At 47.0% G+C, this 27,595-nt stretch overlaps 1 protein-coding gene across 1 annotated transcript in view; it reads right to left on the bottom strand.

Moving 5' to 3' along the window:
- LOC102386082 (sodium/hydrogen exchanger 10-like) overlaps window positions 1–27,595 on the bottom strand; it is a 187,372-nt gene that overhangs the window by 91,663 nt on the left and 68,114 nt on the right. The window contains exons 11-14 of the mRNA XM_006019214.3: window positions 22,811–22,977; window positions 19,866–20,006; window positions 3,160–3,257; window positions 1,614–1,733 (exon numbers count right to left, since the gene is read on the bottom strand). Of these exons, the coding sequence (XP_006019276.1) occupies window positions 1,614–1,733; window positions 3,160–3,257; window positions 19,866–20,006; window positions 22,811–22,977 (526 nt within the window). The remainder of the gene's footprint in view (window positions 1–1,613; window positions 1,734–3,159; window positions 3,258–19,865; window positions 20,007–22,810; window positions 22,978–27,595) is intronic.

Here is a 27,595-nt window from a genome sequence, read left to right as displayed (position 1 = left end):
AGCAGGGGCGGTCGCCCCCCCCGTCCCCCAGCGGGCTTAGTTTAAAGCCCAGTGGAGCAGGTCAGCCAGTCCGGCTGAGAAGAGCCTCCTCCCTAGGGGAGAGAGGTGCAGGCCATCTCTTCCCAGCAGCTCGCTGCCTCTCTCGCCAAAGAGCAGGCTGTGGTCATGAAAGCCAAAGCCTTCCCGATGACACCAGCACTGCAGTCTTTGGTTTACCACATGGATCCTCCTCTCCCTCCTCAGCTCCCTCCTCAGTAGGCTAGCAGCAGCAGCAACAGCCTACATGGTGCATGGTCTGCTTCCCCAAGAAGTAGGGGTGGAGTCCCGAGAAGCTCCTGAGATCAAGCAGCAGCAGCAACAGCAACAACAGCTGCCTGAGATAGGAAGGGGTGTGGCCAACTTTCTCTCAGAGACTTCTCCCCCAGAAGCTCCTGTCTATTCGTAACATTCAAATACCGTGGGCCCTAATGCCCACCTGGTTAACTAGTAGCCCCTATTGTATGGGGACTAATGGGCAAATGCTACAACAAAATATTTGGGACAACTAATGAAAAAAACAGGATAGGAGTGTCGTGTGGATCAAAGGGTCAAAACTTGAAAATGAGTGCGCCTGAGGGGGGCACTGAGCAGAGCCTCCCAGGCCGCACCCACCGGTCCTCAAAGGCATCCAAGGAGCCAGTGGACACTGCCCACTGGTGCTCTGCCTAGAAACAAGTGAGAGGAAAGCGGTCCCACAGTCTCCGGGCACCTTCCCAGCCAGAGCCTCCTTCTTGGCCAAGTGCAGGGCCCACTTGGTCTGGGCCAGGGCCAGGAGGAAGTTGACCAGGAGTTCCTGGGACTTGGGGCCGTGGATGGGGTGACCAAAAACAAAAAGGTGGGGGGTGAAATTCAACCAGAATCTCAGGAGAAGATTCTGGAGGTGGAGGGGCTGCAGCCTGGCACACACAAGGGTCACGTGCACCAGGGTCTCCCTCTGCATGCAGAAGGGGCAGGAGACCGGGGTGTCCGTGAAGCTTGACACGTATATGCCCGTGGCGACAGCTCCATGGAGAAGCCGCCAGCTGAGGCCCCCAGTGGCTCATGGAATGAGGGTGGAGTACAGACTCAGTCACTTGGGTGCCCCAGCCATGCCCTCGTCAAGCAGGTCCTGCCACTTGGTGCCCCAGAAGTGCCTAAGGGCAAGTAGCCTAGTCCTGAGCTGCTTGCTAGGACAAGTTTTTATACTGCTGGGGCCATCACCTCTAGCTCCAGGAGGAGACAGGCAAGGTTATTTTGCCCCAAATCTCACACTTTGCCCCACACCGAAGTGCATGTCCGGACATGTGCGCTGAGGCAAAAAGCCCTGGCTCAAATTTGCACCGCTTCTATTTGAGCTGCTGCAAGCACACATGCTGCATGTGTGGATGCGCCCTCTGAAACATATACAAATCACTTCAAAAGCTCTTTCCTATGCTGTATATACTGAAAATGTTGCAAATGCTGAAAGAATAAACAATAAGATGGTATGAAAGAATAATCTTAAAAACAGGTAAAAATAATAATTTTGTGCTGATGGCCAAACTGAGATGTAGTACATATAAAACTTTATTTAGGAATTTTTGTACTATTCTTACCTTGAAGGCTTAGATTTTTCGTCTTTCACATTGTAAACCCAATCAGAAAGCAGTCTCTTACAAAGAACAAATAGTCCTTTGCTTTCCCAATATGTCTTTACCTCATGAATATTCATAAACCTAAGAACATTATTTTAAAACAAAAAGATTATACTGCTGGAAATAAACCTATAATATACACACAAGTGTAAATTGGTACAACTCCACTGGAGTAAAGCAACATAAATGTATTACAGTTGATGATTCAATTTACAGTATCACCTGAACAGACACTTCATAAATGCAGTAGTAAATATTCAATGCTATAGTATTCTTTCTTATTTTACACTTTGATTATGTGAATAACAATATAATTGGATCAAATTCTGCGCTCAATTTGTGCCTGCTTAAGTAAAACTCAATTTGTGCCTCACTTAGGTAAATGAGTTCAGCCAGAGCCGTCCCTTGGGGGAGGCAAATCAATGCGACTGCCCCGGGCCCCGCGGACAGTGCCATACAGTCCCCACTGGCCGCCACGTGCCACCGGCTCTGCACTCCAGCCGCACACCACCCCCCAGCCCCCAAACTGGCCCTGCACAGCCTGTTATACCCCAGGCCCCACACACCCCTAGAGCCAGCTCTGCGTTCAACATATGTATGGTCAAAGACAAAAATATATATCCGGGTGCTTTAATTAAAACTCGTTCAATGAGCATTAATTAAAGAACTCCCACTGCCATTTTTTAGTGCAGGATTACTGATACATGAGACACTGGAGGCACCACACCGTAATTAAAGCATGTCAGAGCATGCTAATTAACATGCTCTAGTGGCCTCCATGTCTGCCTCCTCCTAAATCAGAAGCAGTGTAACAACCACACAAGTGGGCCAATTACTTTGATGCAAGCTAACTAGCACTGCTACTCAGTAATGCTAATTAATACACACCAAGGGTGCTTGTAGATGCATGGGGAGGCTGACGGGGGTGCTTTAACTACGGCTCGTTCAATGAGCTTTAGTTAAAGAACTCCCACCACCATTTTGAAGTGTGGGATTGCTGATACACGAGAGCCACTGCAGGCACTTTAATTAGAGTGGCTCTCTGAGTGGCACTCCCCCCATCCCATCCAGAGCATGTGTGAAAATGCCCCAAGTGCTGCACAGGAGTGCCTAAACTGCTTCCAGTTTATGAGGCAGGCTTGCCTGAAGCGAATCATGCTTGAGGGCACAACTATTTCAGATAATAACTTTACTGTACACACAGCTTTGTAAATTACTGTACTGTCTGTATCAAGTCAGGCAATTTTCATATTACATACTGCTCCCATACTATTTTCATATGTAGAATATATACAGCCAGAGCAAACTTTTAATACAATAAGGAAGCCTAAAAAACATGTACTTGCCCTGCTTGCATCTACATGTTACTCATTCGTAAGAACAAATATAGGTAATGTGAATATTATAAATATTGGTTACACCCATATTTGGGCATGGGTGACCTATAATTTGCAATATCCAAATGATTTTCCTCTTTAAAAAAAAATAAATTAAATTAAGCACTTACTTCCCTTTAGCATCAACATAGCTTTCTGCAGCACCTATTAATGTTTGGGCAGCATCTTGGTTAAGCATTCCAGCATTATATTGCTTCTGATAACTGGCCTAGTTAAAAAAAAAAAACAAAAAATAACCACAGCATGAAAATTAACAGCAAAAATCAATGACCAAAAACTATCTGACTTTTGTTATTTTTGATTAAATAAAAATATAGGTGTATAATTAAGTATGGAAATAAATGGGATTTTTTGTTTACTTGCCTTTGTAATATGTACACATTCTGTAACAGGCAAGGATTTTTTGTGATAGTTGTTACTGGACCATCTGTATAGGTGGGAGAGCAGCTGGATGCATTTTGGGGCATCAAGTGACTTGAGGAAAGGCGCGTGATGCTGGAAAGCTTGTCCAACAGTTTTCCTAAACTATACAGTTGGTCCAATAAAAGAGATCACAAATATGATTGCCTTTCATACATTTCCTGGAACTTCATGGCTGCAACAATAGTCCAACTTCTACTATTCCATAAAAATAATTCTTTCTGTTCTTGAATTGCTCAACCTGGTTTGTGCAGGTTGTCTGGGGAAGCGGGAAGGAAAGGGGATATATTTCTTTAAGCCAGCCAGGACCAAATGCTGATCTCAGTTACAACAGAGCAAGTTCCACATGAATGAGGCTGTATCAGCATTAGGGCTGTGCAAGGCTTTGGACAGAGCTTCGGATCCGGAGAAGCTTTGGACGCTTTGGGGTCCGAAGCAGCACACTCGGGTCGAAGCGCTGGCCTCATTAGGCTTCCCAAAGTGGTTCGGAGCCGCCTCGGAGATCTGGTCATAGGGTATAATGGGGAAACAATTAAATATCTATAACTTTGTTGTTTTTTGTCTGACTTGGATGAAATTTTCAGGGGTGGTAGACTCTACAGAGAGAATGAAACCTGCCAAGTTTCAAGAAGATCGGTGCAGGGGCTTGGGGGGAACAGCACCCCAAATTCTTGAAAGCAAAACTTATGTCACGTCTAGGCATTACAACATAGCAGGGTGAAAACTGCAGGGCTGGTAGCTCTTACTGAGGCCACAAAGCCTGCCAAGTTTCAAGAAGATCAGTGCAGGGGTTTGGGGGGAACTGCCCCTCAAGCTGTGGACAAATAAAACTCGTACCATGGGTGCTTGCGGGACTGACTGTCTCCGTCTTGGGGCGGGGAGGGGGGAGACTGCTGCAGGCCTGGCTGCTAAGCTACTGTGTTACCAGTTACCAATCAATCAATCATGATTCACTCAGGGACCAGGGACCAGCTCAATACACAGGACCTAGCTACTACATAACGACTTAACGAGCATCAATTAGCACCTACAAAACCAGGCTAAGGAGAGGAAAGAATCAATACAGACAATCAACTGCCCCAAGACAGACACAGTCTTGGCATGAGTTTTGCCTGTCAGCAGCTAGGGGTGCAGGGCCCCAGAACCCCCCTGCACTGATCTCCTCGACACCTGGCAGGTGTCGTGGCCTCATCAGGGGCCACCATCACTGCAGCTGTCACCCTGCTGTGCCTTAACACACGCAGTGTCACCCATGGCACGAATTTTGCTTGTCCACAGCTTGAGGTGCAGTTCCCCCCAAACCCCTAAACTGATCTTCTTGAAACTTGGCAGGCTTTGTGGCCTCAGTAAGAGCTACCACCCCTGCAGTTTTCACCCTATGTTGTAATGCCTAGACGTGACATGAGTTTGGCTTTCAAGAATTTGGGGTGCAGTTCCCCCCCAAACCCCTATACTGATCTTCTTGAAACTTGGTAGGTTTCATGCTATCAGCAGAGACTACTATCCCTGCAAGTTTCATCCAAATCAGACAAGAAACAACAAAGTTATAAATTGATTCCCCATTATACTGTATGGCCGGACCTCTTAGGCGGCTCCGAAGCTGAGGAGCTGCTTCGGCCGGATCGAGGCGGAAACTTGGTTCAGAGCTCCGGATCGGATCGCGGCCATCTGAAGTGGCCAGATCTGAAGCCAGATCGGAACGCTGCTGACTCACACAGGCCTAATCAGCATAACTAGAAATCTAGTTTAGATTTAAGGTTACATGCAATTAATATAAGTATTAATGGTAAAGAAACATCAACTACAGATACTGCAATGGCATGTTAATATTTAAAATGTAATCTGAAAAAGACTGATGTTTAGTGTAAGATCAATTATAGAGAATGTCAAGAAAGTAGAGTAGGTGGATGATTATCTCCTCCTCAGCACAAAAGTTAATTTATTTCAATACTACCCTTAGACCTTATATTATAAAATTACAGAACGGTTCTGTTTTGAGTAACTTCCTAACTTTCTGAGAAAATGAAACTACTTACTAGTAACTATGGTTCTTTGAGAGATTTTTTTCCACATACATTTCACCTGGGGATGCATATCATGCCCTGAGCCCTTGATCAGACTTTTTGCCTTAGCAATACCCACAGAAAACATTGTTGCACTGCCTCCCTTCCTGCCCCACGCTGATGGCATAAAGGATGGCACAATTCCTGTTCCTTAGGTTCCTCTCAACAGCAAAATCCTATATTATGCTTTACAACAAAGAAGAAAAGGAAGGCAGGATTTGAATGTGTAAGTGGACAATAATGGAAGTAACTCCAGTTATTTGGGGTTTTTTTCCTTCAAATAATAAATTGCATACACTTTCTCATTCACAGATGACTCCAAAGCCATAATTTGACTGAGTCATACTGAGCCTCAATAATTGACTCAGCATGCAGGAAAGTCCTAGGACCCTTTCTGCTCCATCTGGAATCTGGTGGTTGTAGGCTGACAGGTTGTAGTAAAGGCTTTCCGGATGTGCTCCTAACTGGTGATCTCCCTCTGGAACATTCAGGGGGCCCATCCAATACTAGCTTCACTGGCACTGAGGCTGACACAGGTTCATGTGGAGATTTGGTGTCAGGCTGCATAGAGGATTTCACCATGGGATCTCAGGCCAACCCAAGTGTCCTTTCAGGGGGAAGAGAGTTTCAGCTTCTAATGGTGCCTGGTAGGGCTGCGCAACACAGCACCATTCCGCTTTGACTTTCATTTCAACATTTCAATGGAACAGTGTTTCATTTCAAGTTTCATTTAGTTTTGAAAGCACTGTTCCGTTTAGTTTCATTGAAACTGTTTTGCTGTTTTGAAGCTGTTTTGATGTTTTGCCCATAGGCTATAATGGGGAAGCACAAAACTACCTATAACTTTGTCATTTCTTGTCTGATTCAGAAGAAACTTGCAGGGATGGTAGCCCCTTCTGAGGGCATGAAGCCTGCCAAGTTTCAAGGAGATAGGTGCAGAGGGTTCTGGGAAACTGCACCTCAAGATGTTGACAAGCAAAACTGTCACTTGCTGGCAGTGGTAGCCTCCTGTCATCTAGCAGGCAGATCCAGGGACCCTCACCCTCAGGAGGGCTGTGGGGCTGTGCTGGACTCCTTCCAGGGGTGCGGGCCCCTGATCTGCCTGTCGGATGACAGGAGGTTGCTCCTGCTGCCTGGGAAGGGTTCTGGGAAACTGCACCTCAAGATGTTGACAAGCAAAACTGTCACTTGCTGGCAGTGGTAGCCTCCTGTCATCTAGCAGGCAGATCCAGGGACCCTCACCCTCAGGAGGGCTGTGGGGCTGTGCTGGACTCCTTCCAGGGGTGCGGGCCCCTGATCTGCCTGTCGGATGACAGGAGGTTGCTCCTGCTGCCTGGGAAGATTGGTGCTGCTGCTGGCCCCAAGTGGCCTGTGATCCGGCAGGCAGATCAGGGGTCTGCACCCCCAGGAGGAGTCCAGCAGAGCCCTGGTAGCCCTCCCAGGAGTGTGGGCCCCAGGATCTGTGCACCGGAAGACAGCATGCTGCTGCTTTGAAATGAAATAAGGACACTTGAAAAATTTCAAAACCTTCAAAACAGTTTGAGTTTTGAAGCTGGGCTTATTTGGTTTCAGTGCTGGTCCCAGCTGGCAGCAGCCTCCTGTCATCCGACGCAGATCCAGGGGCCATGCTCCCCGGGGAGGATTCTGGCACATCCCCCAGCCCTCCTGGGGGTCTGGACCCCTGGATCTGTGCACCAGATGACAGCATGCTTTTGCTGCTGACTCGGGGGCGGGGGGCAGTGACAGCACCAATCTTAGTTGCACCCAACGCTGGGAGAGCCCAGCACTGATCCCAGCAGCCTCCTGTCATTCAGTAGGCAGATTGGGGGCCCACCCGCACCCCCGGGAGGGCTGCGGGGCTCTGTCAGACTCCTCCTGGGGGTGTGGGCCCCCAATCTGCCTGCTGGACAACAGGAGGCTGGTTCTGCCACCTGGGGCCAATGGCAGCACCAATCTTCCTGGTGCTGGGTGTGGGCTGCACCCAGCACCGGCCGCAGGTGGCAGGAGCAGCCTCCTGCAAACCAGCAGACAGATCGGGGGCCTGCAACCCCTGGAGGAATCCAGAGCAGCCCCACACCCCTCCCAGGGGTGTGGACAGGCCCCTAATCTGCCTGTTGGATGACAGGAGGCTGCTGGGACCAGCGCTGGACACAGCTTGCACCCAGTGCCAGGAAGATTGGTGCTGTCGCTGGCCCCAGACAGCAGCAACAGCATGCTGTCATCCAGCACACAGATCCAGGGCTGTACCCCCGGGAAGGCTGGGGGATATGCCAGAATTCTCCCGGGGGGCACGGCCCCCGGATCTGCACTGGATGACAGGAGGCTGCTGCTGCCAGCTGGGACTGGTGCTGAAGCCAAGTAAGACCAGCTTTGAAACTCAAAACATGTTGAAACTTTTGAAATGTTTCGAGTGCTCTTGTTTCATTTCAAAGCTGTTTCGATGGCTTGTTTCATTTTGATTTTGCAGTTTTGAGCTCAAAACACATCAAAACACCTTTGAAATGAAACATCCTGCAAAATTTCACACAGCCCTAGTGTCTGGCAGCACTGAGTTTGAAAAACTGACATACTGGGTGCATCTACACAAGATATGTTACTGTGCAGATGCCTCATTTACTGCACAGTAAACATGTGTTTACATGCGCATGTGCTTACTGCACAGTAACAACCCTTAATCATGATTAAATTTGCTACCTGCAAATAATGGCAGTGGGACACTTTGAACTAAAGCTCATTGAACAAGCTTTAGTTCAAAGCACCCCATTACCATTTTTCAGCATGGGGACACTGATACATGAGATGCTAGAGTCTGCTGGAACATGTCAATTTCCATGCTCCAGCAGACTCGATTAATCAAATTCCAGCACATCAGAGCAGGGTCCCTGCATGTGTATAGGAGCCCCAAGTGATTCCCTATATATCAGTGGGCACGTCTACACATGCACTTTAATGTGCATTAGTTTATCTTAATGCACATTAAAGCATCACAAAAAACTGCACTTTCACAAACGTGCATTAAAATAGGCTAATGCACCTTTTTCTAGTACCTCACAATGGAGGGTGTGTCTACACGAGCATTAATGTGCTTTAGGGAATGCACGTTAAATCTAATACCTCCATTGTGAGGTACTAACAAAATGCACATTAGCTTATCTTAATTTGCATTAACTAAAGAGCACAGGGCACCTATACATGTGCAGTGAAGCTGTTCCAACATGCTGTAATTACAGCACATCAGAGTAGACTTGATTAATCGAGTCTGCTGGAGCGTGGTAGTTACCGTGCTCCAGCAGACTCCAGCATCATGTATATCAGCATCCCTGCACTGAAAAAGGGGGTGGGGGAGCTTTAACTAAAGGAGCCACTCTAATTAAAGTGCTCCCCACCAAGCATATATATAAATGCCCAGAGGTACTAGATTTAATGTGTATTAGCAAAAGTGCATTAATAAATAAATAATGTGTCCTCCACACAATCTAGACAGATCTCTCCTGTGGGGGAGGGGAGAGGGGATATTGAATGAAAGTCTTGGCCCACAGTATGCTTATAGTACCAAATCTTAAACACCAAGGTTGCTGCTGTACATGACAGCTGTTTATACTACACACTAGAGTGTATAAAGAGTGGCTCTTATCATTATCATGCTTCAGGACCCTTGTAGTTGTCAAAAGCTGGAATGAGAGAAATTGTGTATCCTATGATGGCATAATATGCAAGTGTTCTACCTCCATCTGCTGGCAAGGAAGAATTATACCCATGTATACGTACTAGTATAGATCTCGTTATACCAAAATACATACAGCACAGATTTAACAGTTACTATAAATAAAGTCTTACACAACTACTGAAGTAAGAATGAAGGTTTCATAACATTATAATAAAACCATAACAACTGGGCAATTCATAATTGTCATATACTAAGTATGTTAAGGCAGTATATAATTGTTGCTGCCTACAGAACAAGAATTGCCTCATAACTGACAGCAATAGTCTAGTCTAAAAAAAACTTACACTTCTGTTATGTAAAATCAGAATTACAGTTAGACAGCCTGAGTCAAAAGGAAAAGAATGCTTCTTTACCTTACTGTCAGTGTGGCTCTTAGAGAGGTATTTTCCACAAAAACTAAACTATTGGCATTTACGTACCTCACTCATGCCATATCATATTCTTTAGGCCTGTGCAAGTAGGCAGCTATTCGATCTGGCTTCAGATCCAGCCGCTTTGGATACCAGCGATCCGATCCGGAGCTCTGGACTGGGTTTCTGCTTCGATCCGGCTGAAGTGGCTCTGAAGCTTTGGAGCCACCTTGGAGATCCGGCCATAGGGTTTAATGGGGAATCAATGAAATCTCTATAACTTCGTTATTTTTAGTCTGATTTGGATGAAACTTGCAGGGGTGGCAGCCTCTTCTAAGAGCACAAAGCCTACCAAGTTTCAAGAAGATTGGTACAGGGGTTTGGGGGGAACTGCACCCTAAATTCTTGAAAGCAAAACTCATATCTTGAAAGCAAAACTCATATGTGTTAAACCACGGGGCGGGGGAGAAAACTGCACGGGTGGTAGCCCCTGCTGAGGCCACAAAGCCTGACAAATTTCAAGATCATGTAGGGGTTTGGGGGGAACTGCACCTCAAGCTGCTGACGGGCAAAACTTGTGACATAGATGACCCTGTGTGCGCTAAGACGTGGCGGGATGAAACCCACAAAGCCTGCCAAGTTTCAAGGAGATAGGTGCAGGGGTTTGGGGGAAACTGCACCTCAAGCTGCGGACAAGCAAAACCCGTGACATGAGTGACACTGTATGTGTTAAGGCGCAGCAGGGTGAAAGCTGCAGGGATGGTAGCCCTTGCTGCGGCCATGAAGCCTGCCAGCTGTGGAGGAGATCAGTGCAGAGGGAGTCTGGCTTCTGGGGCCCTGCACCTCTAGCTGCGGTCCATGGGGGCTGTTGCAGACTGTCTCGTTCTTGGGGCCTGGGAGACACTACTGCAGGCCTGGCAGCTAAGCTACCGTGTTACCAGTTACCAATCAATCATGATTCACTCAGGGACCAGCTCAATACAGTAGCTAGCTAATGTAGCCAGTTAATTAGCAAAATTCAACACCTACCAAACCATAGACTAAGGACAGGAAATAATCAATACAGACAATCAACTGCCCCAAGACAGAGACAGTCAGCTGCACAAGCTCCCATGTCATGAGTTTTGTCTGTCAGCAGCTAGAGGTGCAGGGCCCCAGAACCCCCCTACCCCTATCTCCTTCACAGCTGGCAGGCTTTGTGTCTGCAGCAGAGGCCACCACCCCTGCAGCTTTCCCCCTGCTGCGCCTTAACACACACAGTGTTACCCATGTCACGAATTTTGCTTGCCCGTAGTTTGAGGTGCAGTTCCCCTCAAACCCCTGCACCGATCTTGAAACTTGGCAGGCTTTGTGACCTCACCAGGAGCTGCCATCCCTGCAGAGAGAGGGATTTAAAGGATGATATTACTAAGAATTCTGACTAAGGGTATGTCTGTACTCTGTCCTCACTGTGTCCGTGGAGAGGTGCTCCCAGACATGCCTGGTCCCTAGCTCCTACTCTTACATACCAAGCCCAGAAATATGGTGATAAAGCCTTTGGAAACATCCCTATGGCCATTCTAAAGCACAAAGCAAACAGAGGTCTTAAGGACAGCCAAAAGGAGATGTCCTCTGGAGTAGCAAGACCACTGCATTTTTTAGTTTGACCTGTGTAAATTGATGTGAAGCATTCTCAGAAGTATCCACCCTTGAGGTGCCACAGATAAAAAGCAGACATATCCTTTGTGGCTGTCCAGGATGAATCTTGTTATCTCTGGGCACCTTTACATGGCATGTTTACTGAGGTATAGACTAACTGGCTCCGCAGTAAATGTCTCAGCATCGATTCATGCAGGGCTATTAGGCTGGAGTAAATTAACAAACTCTGCAGCAGGGTAGTACTTGTAAATTCAAGTACTATCTTGCTGCAGTTATACTGTGCAGCGACACACTTGTAAACACTGACCCAGCTGCCTGGGGCATGTGGGTGCTTTAGTGCAGGGGCTGCCTGCTGGTCAGCCCTGCACTGGAGCACCCTCATATCCCAGCCAGCCCCTCCACAGCACAGAGACAGGTTGCAACAGCCCTGGGTTGGCATGCTGACCCCTCTGGGCCCCCTGTCAGTTGGGGCTGCTCTGACCCAGCTCAACGTGCTGTGGTCCCAGACACACATTCAAACTGTGTGCACAGGAACAATAAACTCCAGTGCAATAAGCACCAGAGTTTAAAAGATAGTGCAGTAACAGCCCATACTACAATGTGTGCACTGTGCACGGTTATTTTTAGGCACTACATTGCCATAGCATGGTATAATGAGGGAGCATGTAGCTACAGCAGGGGTTGTCTGCAGGGGGTACTTGAGAAGGCCCTAGTGGGTATGTGTGGGTGGGCATGGATGCTGCCACACACCATCATGTGCTGCCACTCAGGTGCCACCTGCTCAGCCAGACGTGGGGGCAGGGGAAGCTCACACACAGTGGCTGCTGCAACTCTGCATCCGGCTGTGCACCACCTTCCCCCTTCCCCCACTCAGCATCCAGCTGTGCCTCATTCCCCCTCCCCCCAGCTCCGCATCTGCACACTGGGGGTACACTGCTTGAAAAAGGTTGAAAACCCCTGAGCTACAGTGATGTAGGTGTGGTGTCATAGTTTTTGCCCATTGTTGCTACGTTGCTGTAGTGTGTTGCTACCAGAGGTGACCCGAGCAGGGTGTGGGGCCCGGGGCAAATCAGCCCATGCAGGGCCCCACCCCTGCTCCTATTCCAGACCTGAAGAAGCTGCCGCTGCCATTGGCGGTGGCGGGGTAGCAAGCGGCTGGACGCGGAGCTGCTGCTGTGCCGAGCTCTGCAGGGCCCCTCAAAGCACAGGGCCTGGGGCAGTCGCCTCGATTCACCACCCCCTAGGGACAGCCCTAGTTGCTAGTGACATAGCATCACATGTAGATGTCCCCACTGAGTATAAAAGATCCAAAGCACACTTGTGACAGGAAGTCTTGGATGGTTCTGTTATTTGCAAACAGGCAAGTGTTAAAACACTAAAGCTAATCATTTCAAAGGATCTTCATGGATCTGAATTTCTATAGAATTTGGGCATTTGATGTCTCTAACATTTTTTGAAAAAATCCTAATTTAGAAGTTTTTTTTATGTTTGGGGTCAGAAAATCGTGCCACACTATGTCAAATTCAGTCTATAATAAAAGCTGTGTTTTTAGCTTCAACTTGTCTTTCTTCCCTTCCCACGGGGCAGGTAAAGAATCATCAGCAAGACTTCGTCCCATATTTTGAAACACAAGTAGCAGAAGTTTTTAAGTTTGCTCTTAAGCCAGTGGGGGACAACCTTTTCAGCCCAAAGACCAAATGCATTATTTAAAAAAGACGAAGGGACTGCAGTCAATATACTGGGGTGGATTCCCTTCCCACTCTACTCCATTTGCCCCATTCAGACTGCAGAAAGAGAAAAGAAACCACCAAGTTCCCTTGCTGAATATCCCTTGCCCCCTCAAGGGAGTCTACAGTATCAAGAGATGCACACAGACAGAAAATTCAGATCCTACAACCGCCACCCTCCAATATATGGTGCATATTGAGAGCAGAGAGGGGGAATGACTAATGTGTATTGCACTTATAACTGTTTCTTGCTGATGTAGGTCCTCTTGGGAACAAAGCTGTTTTAACCTTATGTGGAATCAAGAATCGGGGTACTGTTATTAGTTACTAGATTTCAGTTTTACCTTTTCTAAAACTCTCTTGGGTTGCCCTAAGTGGCTATGTTGTAGGAGGGAGCCAATCTTTGTCAGAGATCCCATTAACTCAATGCAGAACATAAAAGCTTAAAAATTGCTATTTTTTGGGTTAGACCATTTGCCCATCTTGCTCAGGATCATGTGTTACACAGTGGCAGTGTAAATGCTGAAAGGGAAAAGGAGGCTTGATAATCACCTAGCCGGGGTCGTTTGACCCCAGCATCTGTTCCTCATCATCATCCCTTCTCATGTAGTATCTGAGCTCAAACAGGGCAAGCAGTAAAAACTCCTTCATAGTACAGTCCATTTCTTTCATCACCAAGTTTCTCACTTTCCATGGTGCTACTTTTACACAAATCACCCACGCCCACACTTTCCCATCTTCCCGCCCTTTCTTCACCAACCCATACATCACTGTCTCAATTTTCCACATAAGGTCTGCATGCTCCCTTTTTAAATCTTCCCCCACACCTTTCTTGCTTGTTGCTGTCAAATCACTTACCCCTATTACCTTATCCTTCCCTGTTCTTTCAAGCCTTGCATCCTCAACCCTTCTAAACCCTGTACTTTAATGAAGTTTTCCAGTTTCCTGTAGTGTATTGGTAATTTCCAAACCCACTGTCCTTTCTACTCTGTCCTGTATAGGCCCATCCTACACAGTCACTTTCCCACCCAAAATCTGCAAAAACTCTGTTTTCCTGCTCCCTTCATCACCATTCTGACATAACATGTAGAGATGAATATGTTTGTCCAGTAATTCCAACCCCCCACACTCTCATATCTTGTACAAATTATGTATGATATTAGTCCAAAACCAAAAGGCTCATTATTTACAAATTTAATTGAGCTAGGCCCCAGCAGAGTCAACAGCATTTCAAGCCATGGTGACCCCACTGCTTAGCACTGCTCAGTATGTGTGTGTACTCCAGATACCTCCCACAAAGAATCCATGTGTTAATTAGACCCCAATTTATGATTAAAACTAGGTGTTCTTGTCATAAATCCTGGGATCCTCCAAAAATGTATATGCATCTGAGGTGTAGGGCACCACCTTATATGCATATGGGCTGTCCTCCATAAGGTGGAGCCACACTAATCAGATGCACCAGACTGAGAGAGGGAGCAACAGAGGGATTCTGGGTGAACTGTTTGGGGCCCTGTTTGATGACGTTTTCCAGTCATTTAAGGCTGGAGACAGGAATAATTGAAAATGAGAATAAAAGGCACAGCTCAGCTGTGAAAGTGAAGAAGTTTGAAAGGTATTCAATGGAGTGGTTCACCGTGATTTGAAGCCGGCACTGAGGGGGACTGCATGCAAAAGGCACTATAGTGAGGGGTGGCTGAGGTGGGATACATAGGAAACTGAGGGGCGCTGCACTATACAAAGTTGGGACATGGTCCCCATGGTCCCCATGGGCTGGGCTGGGCCAGGAGTGCTGTGTCTCTGCGTGCGGGAATGGGGCGGGTTCAGCTGCATGGGTGGCAACAGCCTGGGGGGGAGGTGGGGGCTTGGACAGGGGCAGCACTGGGAAGGGTGGCTACAGGGGCACTAAGGTGAATTTTGGGGTGGCTATAGCCCCCCCACCCAAGCCCTCCCCCTGACTATAGTGTATCTTATTCAGATAGGCTGCATGAACCTATCTCTGTGGTAGGTTTACATCAGTATCTCAACCTTTTTCGCTAAGATCAAATGTAGCACTTTTGATTCTGAGAGGAAGGTGTTAGGATTGGCTCTGGCCCTCCTGGTACCAGGCTGGTATTGCAGTGCCCCCAGGCCCCGTGCCAGTTCCCTATGAAGGTAACACCCACTTTATTTTTCAGCCCCCCAACCCCGAAAAAAGGTCTCATCAGTATGTTTGCCCTAACCACATGTTTTATAGTCATACTTAGTGCTGCCTGCATTAAATCAACTTCATAGTTGGTTTCTATTGGTAGCAGTTTAATGATAGACCATGCATTTAATGATGTTTACTTGCATGTGACTATAAGAAGAGGGCCTTTTTTCTCCATGCTGATGGGGGGTGGGGAGGGTGGGGAAGAGACCTCATCTTGTATTTGAGTACATATGGTAGTTACATTTTATGATCCCCCTATTTCTTGCATTGTAAGAGAGACTAAATAATAAATCTCTGTTTACTTTCCCATCACCATTCAGTATTTTGTAAACCCTTATAATTTCCCCCCTCAAGCATCTCTTTTCTAAATGGTATAGACCTAGCCTCCTTAGTTTCTCCTCATATGGAAGCCCCTCCATTTCACTAATCATCTCTGTGGCTCTTCTCTAGACCTTCCCTAGTTCTTCTATGTCTTTTTTGAGGTGTGAGTCCAGAACTGGATCTGGGGCCAGGCAGAGCAGCCATGGGGGGGCTAGGAGAGCGGGCAAGGGTCAGAGGACTCATGGCAGAGCCCCCCACGTGGCATGGGGCAGTGAGAGACAGTGGAGATCCCCCCCCTGCCTGGCAGCAGCTGGTGAGTGGGGGCTTTTTTTTTTCCCCCCAAAGAGTGAGGAGCTGAGGCCGCGCGGGGCTGGGACAGCAGGTGGGGCTGAGGGAGCAGGCAAGGGATGGGGACTGTAGCTCCCCCCACCCCCCCGCTACTTACCAGCACGGAGTCCAGGTCCAGCTCCCTGCTACAGCGAGCTGGGGCTGCCCGAATTGCCAAAAGCTCTATGAATCTTTTCCGAATCAATTCAGAGAGCTCCAAATAGATTCGGACCTTTTAATTGGCCTTCTGATTCAATTAAGATTTGGAGATTCGGCCACCAAATCAGCACCTGAAGCTTTGTACAGCCCTACTAGTTACCCTTACAGAAAAGAAGTTCTTCCTTATGTCTAGCCAAAATTTTTCCTCAACTAGCTTGTGCCCTTTGGAACCTCATCTTCCTGAGGACTGCCCTTCTGAAGAGCTGCTCCCCTAGATCTTGGTGTTTGCCCCTGACATACTTGTAGGTGGCTATCAAGTTGCCTCAGTCTTCTCTTACTCAGACTGAACAGGCACAATTCCCAGAGTCTCTTTTCATAGGGCCTATCCCCCAGGCCCCTGATCATGCAGGTGGCCCTCCCTGTACTCTTTTGAGCTTATCCACATCCTTCTTGAAGTGCAGTGCCCAGAATTGGACACAGTACTCTGGCTGTGGCCTCACCAACACTAAATAGGAGGGGAGGAGCACCTCTCTGGATCTACTGGTAACGCATTGGCTGATGCAGACCAGAGTTCTATTTGTCCTGCTGGCAACTTCATCATGCCGATGACTCATATTCATCCTTTGGTTGACTGTCACCCCCAGGTCCCTTTCAGATACAGGGCCAGCCAGTGGGCCATGTGCTGAACTATTTTTTATTTCTGTTTCTATCATTTTTCCAAGAACAGAAGTTAGGCTCACTGGCCTGTAATTCCTCTCTAGAGTCTTTTTTAAATATGGGAGTCACATTGGCAATCCTCTAGTCCTCTGGTACTGAGGCTGTTTTTAGTGACAGGTTGCATAGTACAGCTAAGAGCTCAGCAATTTCTGATCTGAGCTACTTCAGGATCTTAGGGTGAATGCCATCAGGTCCTGTTGATTTGCAACTCTTTAGCTTTTATCAATTTCCTCTACAACCTCATTTATTGAAACCTCAATATGGGTCAGCTCCACTGACTTGTCCCCAGGAAGGAGGGGATCTGGCAAGGGAATTTCCCTAACACATTCCACAGAGAAGATAGATGCAAAGAATGCATTTAGTTTCTCAGCTGTAGCCCTGTCATCTTTAGTGCTCCTTTTATACCCCGATCATCCAAAGGCCCAACTGACTCCCTTGGCAGGTCTTTGGTTCCAATATACTTAAAGAAATGTTTATTGTTATCTTTTGTCTCTAGCAAGTTTCTCAAATTCTTGCTTAGCTTGCCTTATTAAGGTTTTACATTTGATTTGACCAAGTTTATGCTTTTTTATTTTCCTTAATAGGATTTGTCTTCCAGTTTTTTGAAAGATACCTTTTTCTACTTATTGCTTCTTCATTTCTTCTATTAAACCATGCTGGCTTTCTTTTGGTCCACTTTCTGTTTTTTTAATTTGAGGTGTGCATTTGCTCTGTGCCTCCAATATGGTGTTCTTAAGCAGCTCCCATACTGCTTGCAAGTTCATCACCTCCTTAGGGGCCTCTTTTAACTTCTTTCTAACTATGGATGTGAACAGTTAAATGATCAATCATTTAAATGATAAGCCCAGTGATAACTGGTTATAGCTTACCAGTTATTGTTCAGCGCAGGGCAGGGTGCAGTCTGGCAGGGAAAGGGAAGAAGGGAAACCATGTGATGCCTCATAAGGAACTGGAAGGTGGCAGGACAGGCGGGAGGGAGAGGCAAGGAGGAGGCAAGGGGGGGTGGGTGTTAGTACCTATAGCTAGGCTCTGTGGACCCCTAAAGTGCAGCTGCTGGCAGCCTCCCTGTCACCTGCCATGAGTAGCCTAGGATCCAGGAGACCCCTATCGCCTGCCATAGAGCCCGAGCTGCTGGAAGCTAGCAGTGGGGATGCTGCAAGCAGATGCACCAGGGTCTGCAGAATTTAGCTTTTGGGTCAGGGGTGGACAATTATTTGGGCCTCAGGGCCACTTAGGGAGTTTTGGTGAGCCGTGGCAGGTTTGGTCAGCACACTCACCCCCTGCAACAGCTCATCAAGTGGCTCTGGTCTATGATGGGCTGAGTGGCTAAGATGGGGCTGCAGACAGGTGGGAAAAGGAATGGGTGTGTAGGGCTGGGATCATGGGGCCGTGATAGTGTGGGGCAGGGTCCCAGGGCAGAGCCACAATCTGCTCCGTGCACGCCTCTGCAACAGGAGCCAGTTCTGCAGGCATAGTGATTTGGGGAGTGGATCACGGCTCTGCCCTGGGCCTGACCCCATGCTGGCACTGTCCATGATCACAGGATCACCATGGAGACTTGCTGGGACCCACATGGGCAGGGTGCATGGCCAGGAAGACAGGTGCTGCAGACAGCTGGCGAGCTGTGCCGGGTCCAGGATCTCAGGGTGGTGACAGTGCAGAGCTGGGGCCCAGGGCAGAGCTATGATCCACTCCCTGCGTACCCCTGCCTGCAGAATTGGTGCCCGTTGCAGGGGCGTGCAGGCAGATCATGGCTCTGCCCCTGGCCCTGCGCTATCACTGCCCCAAGATCCTGGCCCATGGTCCAAGCTCCACCTGCCCATTCCACTCCTAGACACTGCCCCCTGCTGGCCCATGGCCCCATCTCATCCTCGCAGCTCTGCCCACATAGGTCCCGCCCCTGGCAGTGGATTTGGGGCAGTCAGGGCAGAGTGCTTGGGCAGCAAGGTGGATCCAGTGGCTGCAGCAGCTGGGAGGAGGTGCTGCCACTGGGGTGCTAGGAAGCGAGTCCAGCTGCCACATCACCCCAGCCCTGTTGCACACCTAGGGATGGCAGAACAGGGCGCATGCACCTCAGCCTGGCCTGCCCCCAACACTTGGGCTGGGCAGGGCCAAGGGCCCCACTGTAGGCCAGACAAAACCCTTGGCAGGCCGGATCTGGCATATGGGCCATGTTTTGCTCATCCCTGTATTAGGTACTAGTCCCTCTCTCACTCTTCTCCTTGTTGCTCCACTCTCCCTTCCACTTGCACTGGGGTTGCCATAACAATTAATCATTTAAGCATTGTAATTACAACAGGTTAAACAGATATTTTTTTAATTGGTATTTACATCCCTATTTCTCCCTTTTTAAAGTTAAAGGCTACTGTGGTAGATTTTCTTTTTGTCTCCCCTCCTACATGGTTGTCAAACCCAATTTCACTGTGGTTGCTATTGCACAGAGACTTAGTAACATTTACCCTTTGCACCAAATCCTGTGCACTACTTAGGACTAGGCCAAGAATGCTCTTACCTCTTTCAGAACCAACTGCTCCCCATATGTATTTTTCTGTTGAAACCCAGAGATTTTATCCACAGAGATCAGATGTTACCTCGCTTCTCAGTTGAAAAATCTGTTCTATATGATTTGATGCAGTCTCTGATGTAGAGTACCACTCCCCCATCAATATGACCTACTCTATCATTCCTGAATAATTTGTATCCTAGTATTACAGCCTCTCTTTGATTTTCCTCATTCCACCATCTTTCTGAGATGCAGAGCCTATCAAACACCACATCTTCTACTCCTGGGGGTTCCACAGCCTGACAGAAAGTGGGTAAAGGAGCAGCAAGAACTACCTGTATGATGTAGCAGACAGCCAGCTGGCAAGCTGCTTAGCAGCTGCACAGGGAAAATGACAGCAACTGATCAGAGCATCCATGACTCGCACAAGAGCTGCTCCTGAGGCAGTAGGGCCATGGCTGGGGAGGCAGTCCCCTCCACTTCCTCAAGTAATAGGTCTGATCCAAATATTTCAGTTTAAATCATGTAATACAGCCTAGAGAACATTTCATTTTCTAATGAAGTATGGGCTATGGGATAGAAAAGCTTGCTTTAGGAGATAAGACTACTAACACTGAAATAAATGTGTTAAGAGAAAATGAGAATAAAACCAAACAGAATTAATAATACTAACTATCTGTGCTGTTAAAAGGCGTAACCTGGCTTCTTCCAAAATATCAGCAATTTGTTGAGGTGTTGTATCATATGAAATGTCTGTGTTACAATCTGGACATCTGAGCCTTCGAACAACTTGGGAAACCTCTTCTGTGTCAAACTAAGTAAAGAAAAATAGAAAAAACTGAAGTGACTGACATACTGCAGCATAAGAACCAAAAAAGAAAGCTAATGGTAGGCTGTTAAAATATAATAAGAAATTTAAAATACTATTAACAAAATCTAATTTAAGCTCTATTTTGAGTTTGACACAAACAATATTCACCAAGATAATAGAGATTAAACTTGTAGTACCATATTTATCAGAATTCAAGATGGACCTGAATTTAAGATAATTCCCAGTTATTGGATGCCAAACATGGAAAATGTTTAGAATCTAGTTATTGGAAGTTCTCTTAAATTCATCCTCCCCACCACTGCCACAGGGAAAATCGTGGCAGGGGGGGGGCGGGCAGCCTGTCACATTACCCTTGTCCTTGCCTTGCCTGTTGCTTCTCCCCCTGGGCTTGCCTCCTGTCCTCCGCCTTCCAATTCCTTTCCATTCCTGCCACTTAGCCCTCCCCCGATGCCTGTTGTTCCCCTACCTTTTCAGCTGCTCTGGTTCTGTCCCTGCTGGGTGCATGGAACACATGACCAGGCTGGACAGTAGCAGTGGCTCCAGCTCCTGGCTCCAACCCAGGTTCAGGCCAGAGCTGGAGCTGCAATAGCTCCCCCTGCAAGTCTCTGTGCCCCTTCCTCGCACCATTTTCCTATGCTCCCCTTGCTCCATGCTCCCCTTCCCTTGTGCCCTTTTCCCACACTCCCCATTCCCCTTTTCGAGCACTCTGTGTGTCCCTTTCCCTATGCTCCATACATCCCTTCCCCCATGCTCCCTCACAGCCTTTTCCTCTGCACTCCACCCAGCACCATGCAACCCTTCCCCATTTCCCGCCCCCAGCACTGTGTGCCCTTTCCCCTACACTGCATACCCCCTTCCCTGTAACTCTCTCCTGAGTTCCCCTTGCTCCATGTTTCTCTTCCTTGGCACCCTTTCACCAGGCCCCTTCCCCTGTGCCCTTTCCCCATGCTTCCCTTGCTCTGCACATGTCTTCCCCCACGCTCTCCCCATCACCCTTTCCCCCATGCTGCCCCTCCTGCACCATACATCTCCTTTTCCCACACTTCCCCTGCTCCATGCACTGTAGTCCTGTCAGGAGCTGCAGCAATTCCTTGCCTGACCTGTACTAAAATCTAAGACAAAGGTACCCCACCATGCTGAATGGGGGAAAACCTTCACCTTAGCCTTGAGTAAATATGATATTTTTTCATGCTAAAGAAATTATAGTACCAAGGGCTGCTTACAGACATTAAAGAAAACCAAAATGGCACTTTACTTTAAACTTGGTGCGCTCCCATGCCAAGCCCAGCACATACCCAATAGAGGCAGTGAGCTAGTTGGACCCAGCTCGCCCAACATATATATAGATTGGGCGCTTTACTGGGGCTTTTTTGGCACTTTCATCTAATAGCTGATTGAATCAGCTATTACATAAAAGCGCCAAAAAGCTCCACAGAACAGTCTGATCTATAAAGACGCTGCAAAGTTGGGTCAAACTAAGATGCTGCCTCTTCTGGTAAAACGGGGTTTTTTAACATCTGTAGGCAGCCAACATCCTATGATTATACAGAAAATCAGGATCTTTCTGAAAATATATCATAGTAACTCTTATTTCCTTTCTGTGCAAAGGATGGTTGTGTGTTCTTTACTTGTACGAAGATTATTATATTTTCTCACATACAAATTGCCCCTGAATAAGATGCACAACTTTTTTTGAAAGGCACAGTGCAGAAAAGGGAAGTTTTGAAAATACTGGTAACAGTAACTGAGTAGCAGCAGCTAGGGAGCCCAACATGTTCATTGTGCTGCTCCCTGTGGAGTATGCACAGTGTTATTTTCATTTTCCCCCTAGCTGAGGCTTAACTGCAGAAACTGGTATTATCATATTTCCTTGCTTATGACATGCAGCTGATATTTTTTTGAGAAAAAGAGTGTGTTATATGCAAAAAAATATGGCATTAGAAGTCCTGGAAATTCAGAGCAAATTATAATTGTATGGGGGAAAAAAACCCTTAGATGACAGAAAAAGAATAGAAATGTTGAATTAAGGTAATTCAAATTGAATTTGTCTTTATGTCATCACTCCTATATCAATTCTATATAAAACCTTTACTGCAGGTTAATGAAGACGTTTATGGAAACCTGACACAATGCTCTTTGGTGTGAACCTCCCCTATGGGAGTGTTCCCAAGAATATCTACTCTGGCTGCTTTCATGCACCACAGCCAAAAGCCACCTGGCTTTATAGAAGAAAACTAAAAAATTTGCAATGTGTCAGAGGAAGATAGGAGGACAGACAAATAGTCCAGCATTCCTTCCCAATTTTAGTAAAATTATTATAATCTAGCAACCATTGTGTTCCAGACATGCACTCAAGTACAAGTTTTGTAATGTCATTTCTTAAAAGTAAATGCAGGTCAAGTATTGTATTAGTCATCATTTGCTCTTATATATTTCATATCTACCTCCATGAAGCCCTCTCTTCTCTGAAATTGGCTTCAAACAGATGAGGATAGACATAACTCATATATATAACACTTACAACTCATTTTATTATTTTTCGAACTTTCCAGTTTATCCAACTACTACCATATCAACATCAAATACTTCCATCATAACAGAGCCCTCTTTATCATTATAGTTTTCTTTTGTAAACCTAATATTTATGAATCTACTCTTCTAATAGATACTATCATAAATTGAAACCAGTTAATCAGTCTTTCAATTCAGGCACTTTGTTTTAACCTCATCCTACAGGACTTTCTTTGTATGAAAGAATAAATAATGATAAAATATTAATTACTCACTTTATAAGGGTAATCAATTTGAATTGCTTCTTCAGTCATGTTCCAATTTGCATCAGCTAAAAATCTGTCAAGTTTTAGCATGGAAAATGCATTGGCCTGCATTTCTTTTATTCGTTGAACAGCACTGTACATTGCCATACGCTTTGGAAGGGTAATATTACACAGACCTACGGAATGAAGGAAAATGAAAGCATTTATCAATAAGTATACTTGTGTGATGTGAAAGAGAGAATGTTGGAAGGTGAGAAGATAACTGACCACCTGAATGACCTTCCTGAAAAGTCACTGGGAGCAGGTTGAAATTTTCTCCCTGAGAAGTCACAGGATTCTGCCAGGCAACTTTTTCACTTTGTAGCAGCTGCAGTATGCTGCTGTCAGAAGCTTCTCTCCTATACAGGCACTAAAAGCCCCCTCCAGATGTGAAGGTAAAGATGCAATGGGATCTGATGCATGAACCACACATTCACACTTCCTGCATAGCAGGAGGCATGATTGTGGGATCGTGCATTAGATACCATCATGCCTTATTTCTGGTGCAAGCTCCCTCAACTGGAAGCCCCTCAGCTGATGGGGCTCCCAGCCTTGGGGGCAGATGGTACACCCCCGTAACTGGAAGCCTCATCAGCTATGGGCTTCTAGCTGCAGGGGTGCATCATGCAGGAACCTGCATCAGCTGTGGGCTCATGTACCCCTGTGGCTGCCAGGTGATTGTGCTCCCCTATGGCTGGGAGCCCTATCAGCTGATGAGACTCCCAGTACACCTGGCTACATGTTCAATTAATGGTGTGATAGGAATCAACCACAAAATTATTACACTTTTTGTAGAATATCTGTGGCTTATTTCTCCTTTTATCATACCATTAGTTGATTGACCATGTAGCTGGCTCACAGCTTAAGACATGACTAACTGGTTAATCACATCTTAAGTGCAATGTGTTGGCAGGGACCTTACTGTGACCAGTGACACTTGATTAGGATTACTAGGTTGGTCTTTTCTGTAGTCGTCTATATGAATGTTTATTTTGCTTTCCTAAGCAGTCTATTTGCCCCTTTGAAGGTTATTTAACTGAGAAGTTATTTTGGCACTGTATTGTGATATTGGGAATATTAGAGGTTTTTACAGAAATTACTTCCCTTCTTCATCTTTGTTTCTCCTCCTTTGCCCCTACCACCTTCCTTCTTGCCTGTATCACCTCATTTCTTGATTATTTCTTTAATCCCACTATTTGTGCTTCGAATTGCCCCACTCTTTTTGTGCACTTCCCTTCTTCAAATCTCTCCCAAAAGCACTTCTTTAAAACTTTTCAACAAAAATCTTTGCAAAATGTATCCACATGAAGCTTATGCCTCAATCTGCCATATGATTTCTGTTTTAACTATTTTATTCAAATCCAAAGACACTAAAAGGTCTGTATGGCCCTGCATAGCACAACACATGAATACTTGGGCTAGCTCTGAATAAGCTGTTCCTATGCAACACAGTGCAATGTCATGAAGAGACATTGGTTTGAATCCCCAAAACAATATAACTGGATAACATGGTGCTCTGTCCAGGTTATTTCACTCCTTTTCACTAGGCCTAATTAGCCAAGGCAGAACACATCCATACAATTATTCTACTGTCCAGAGTCAGATCCAGAGGGTGTATCATGGTGAGGTTGCATGCCACTTCCCATAACTTAACTACAGTGGGTGAGAGAGGCACTGGTTCTGGGAGCTGATTTGAGGGGCAGCATTAGTAAGCCTTTTCCTGTTGGCCATGTTGATTCTGGGGCACACTGGGAAATGTACTCTGGACTGTCCCTCTTACTGCTGAGATAGGTTGTCTGTGGCTGAGCAGCACTCCCAGCAGCCAGTCAAATGTGCATTCCCATGTGGGCAGTTTGAGAGCTCTCAGAGAAGAGCAGAGTGGAATAAGCCTCTTGGGGGCCAATCTGGATTAAGTGAACTGGATGTTGCATCCTGCAGGGTGGAAATGAGGGTGAGTGACAGGTAGGCAGGGAGCCCTGGGGCGACAGAGGCAAGGCAGGGGAATGGAGGCAGAGAGCCCTCAGGGTGTTAGGGCAAGAAGGGGCTTGGGGAGGCGGGGGATGTGGGAGGTGCAGGCAGCCAGGATTCAGGCAGATCAGACCCTCAGCTGACTGGCCCAACTTCATGAAGCAGGTGGGAAGTAAGGAGTGCCTCATAGATTTCATAGACATTAGGGCTGGAAGGGACCTCGGAAGATCATCGAGTCCAGCCCCCTGCCCAAAGGGCAGGAAGTCAGCTGGGGTCATAGGATCCCAGCAAGATAAGCATCCAGTTTGCTCTTGAAGGTGTTCAATGTAGGCGCTTGAACCACCTCCGGTGGCAGGCTGTTCCAGACCTTGGGGGCTTGGACAGTAAAGAAATTCTTCCTTATGTCCAGCCTGAAACGGTCTTGTAGTAGTTTATGACCATTCGACCTAGTCGTCATCCCTTGGGGCGCTCTGGTGAACAAACGTTCCCCCAGATACTGGTGGTCACCCCTGATAAACTTATAGGTGGCCATCAGATCGCCCCTGAGCCTGCGCTTTTCCAGGCTAAAGAGCCCCATGGCTCTCAGCCTGTCATCGTAGGGTCTGCTTCCCTGACCTCTGATCATGTGCGTGGCTCTTCTCTGGACCCTCTCAAGCTTCTCCACATCCTTTTTGAATTGTGGAGCCCAAAACTGGACGCAGTACTCCAGCTGCGGCCTCACTAAGGCCAAGTACAAGGGGAGAATGACATCCTGGGATTTGCTTGAGAAGCATCTATGGATGCAAGCCAGTGTTTTGGTTGCTTTACTAGCCACAGCATCGCACTGCAGGCTCATGTTCATCTTGTGGTCAATGATGACCCCCAAGTCTCTTTCTTGCATAGTGCTAGCCAACATAGCACTGCTGAGCCTATAAGGATGCTGTGGGTTTTTCTTCCCAAGGTGGAGAACCTTGCATTTATCGGCGTTGAACACCATCAGATTCTCGTCCGCCCACTTGCTGAGCCTGTCCAGGTCAGCCTGGATCACCCGCCTGCCTTCTGGTGTGGATGCTTTGCCCCAAAGTTTGGTGTCATCGGCGAACTTGGCCAGTCCGCTTCTGACTCCAGTGTCCACATCATTAATGAAGATGGACTCTGGGACTGGCCTCCTGCCAGTCCCAGAGATGAAGGACCCAATTCTGATTGCATCCTTATTTTCAAGGTCATAGACCCCACCCCCTGCTACTGTCTGTTACAGAGCTCATTTCACTCAAACTACCTTGGGTATCCCTATACAAATATTGCACTGTGCCATGTACACAAACCCAAGCTTTCTTAGAGAACAATGTTTATATAACAATAAATAAAAATAATTATTTCATTGTATTATATTTTTCTGTTATTAAACAACAATACTAAACCTTCCTTTTTTAAATAATCTCTTTTACCCACAAGCAAAGGTATCCTTCAATGGTTCTAAAGAGACAAAGGCTACTTTTGCATTTAAAAAAAGCCAACTAAGTTATTTATTTTGCTGGAAAAGGAGCATGCCTAGAGAGACTGTGCAGGCCATGCAGCTGCCAAGGCATCTGCCACTTAGCTCTGCTTGGCAAACCCTCTCACAGCTGTAGTTACTGGTTGACATTGTAGCTTATGTTCAAAGCAGCAAGTGAGTGGTTAGTATTATTTTGATGAGGTCTGTGATGTGGAGACAGCACTCTACTTACAGAGTCTTATAAAGAAGTACTTACACTAAAGAAGTAAGTCTCACTACTACCGTTTGCAAGGGTCTGGGGCCTAACCTTGCATGATACAAAATAAGTCCTCCTGGAAACACAGAATATCTTTGAAGTGTGACATCTGAAGACACAAGTCTGCCACACCAGAACGTTCCTGATGCCACATTTCCTGGACACTCTAGCTGCTCACGTTAAACTCCGCCCCGCCCAATTAATGCGCTTTACTGGAAGTAGCAGCACATTATTTTGACCCAGCTCAGCTCTGCAGCATCTATATAGATCAAGCGTTTCAGTGGGGCTTTTTGAAGCTTTTATCTAACAGCTGATTGAATCGGCTATTAGATAACATTTAAAAAAAGCCCCACTCGATCTATAGACATTGGGTGAGCTGGGGCCAACTAAGGCCATGTGTAAATGAAGAGGGGTGTGTGTGCACGACGCTTTAAAGTGAGCTAAATGCTTTTGCACCACTTTAATGGTGTCAGTGTTTGCACTCCTTGGCGGAGTATTGCGCATTAATTCCAGCCGCTGTAGGAAATTTGGCGGCGTAATGTGCCTTAAATGACTTGGGGAGCAGCAAACTAAAACTCGGAGGAGGAGTTTTAGTTTGCTGCCTTTACAGCCATGGAGCGACACACCAGGCTCTGTACAGCTCCGCAGCTCTGTAGGAAGACCTGCAGGCAGCCTGGCAGCAGTTTGGGAAAGCAGGCTCCGCCCAAGAAAAGCGGCAAGCCTGATACTCCGCCCCCACCCCTCCGTCCCCAGAGTTTGCCTGTCTGAGCTGTACAGGGGCCCAGTGCTTCCCTCCTTGACTGCAGTGGCCCCTGGGACCGTCTGAGCCAGGTGTCTGCGGGCAGGTGCTGCTGGGAGAGAGGCACCCCTGCTGCAGAGGGAAGCACCAGGCCCTGCCGCAGCCCAGGGTCTACTCTGCCCACCGGCAGCCCACCCTCCCCTCCCTTCCCCAGCAGAGAGGCAAGTAAGTCAGTGGTGTGTGTGCATGACACAGGGGTTTAATCAGCCCTAAACTGAAGTGGTGTTTTTAAAAACCCACTGCTTCAATTTAGGGGCC

Source organism: Alligator sinensis, unplaced genomic scaffold (assembly GCF_000455745.1).
Source record: "Alligator sinensis unplaced genomic scaffold, ASM45574v1 scaffold907_1, whole genome shotgun sequence".
NCBI lineage: Eukaryota > Metazoa > Chordata > Crocodylia > Alligatoridae > Alligator > Alligator sinensis.
The sequence above is the reverse complement of the archived record's forward strand: the minus strand, read 5'-3'. Positions and strand labels throughout refer to the sequence as shown.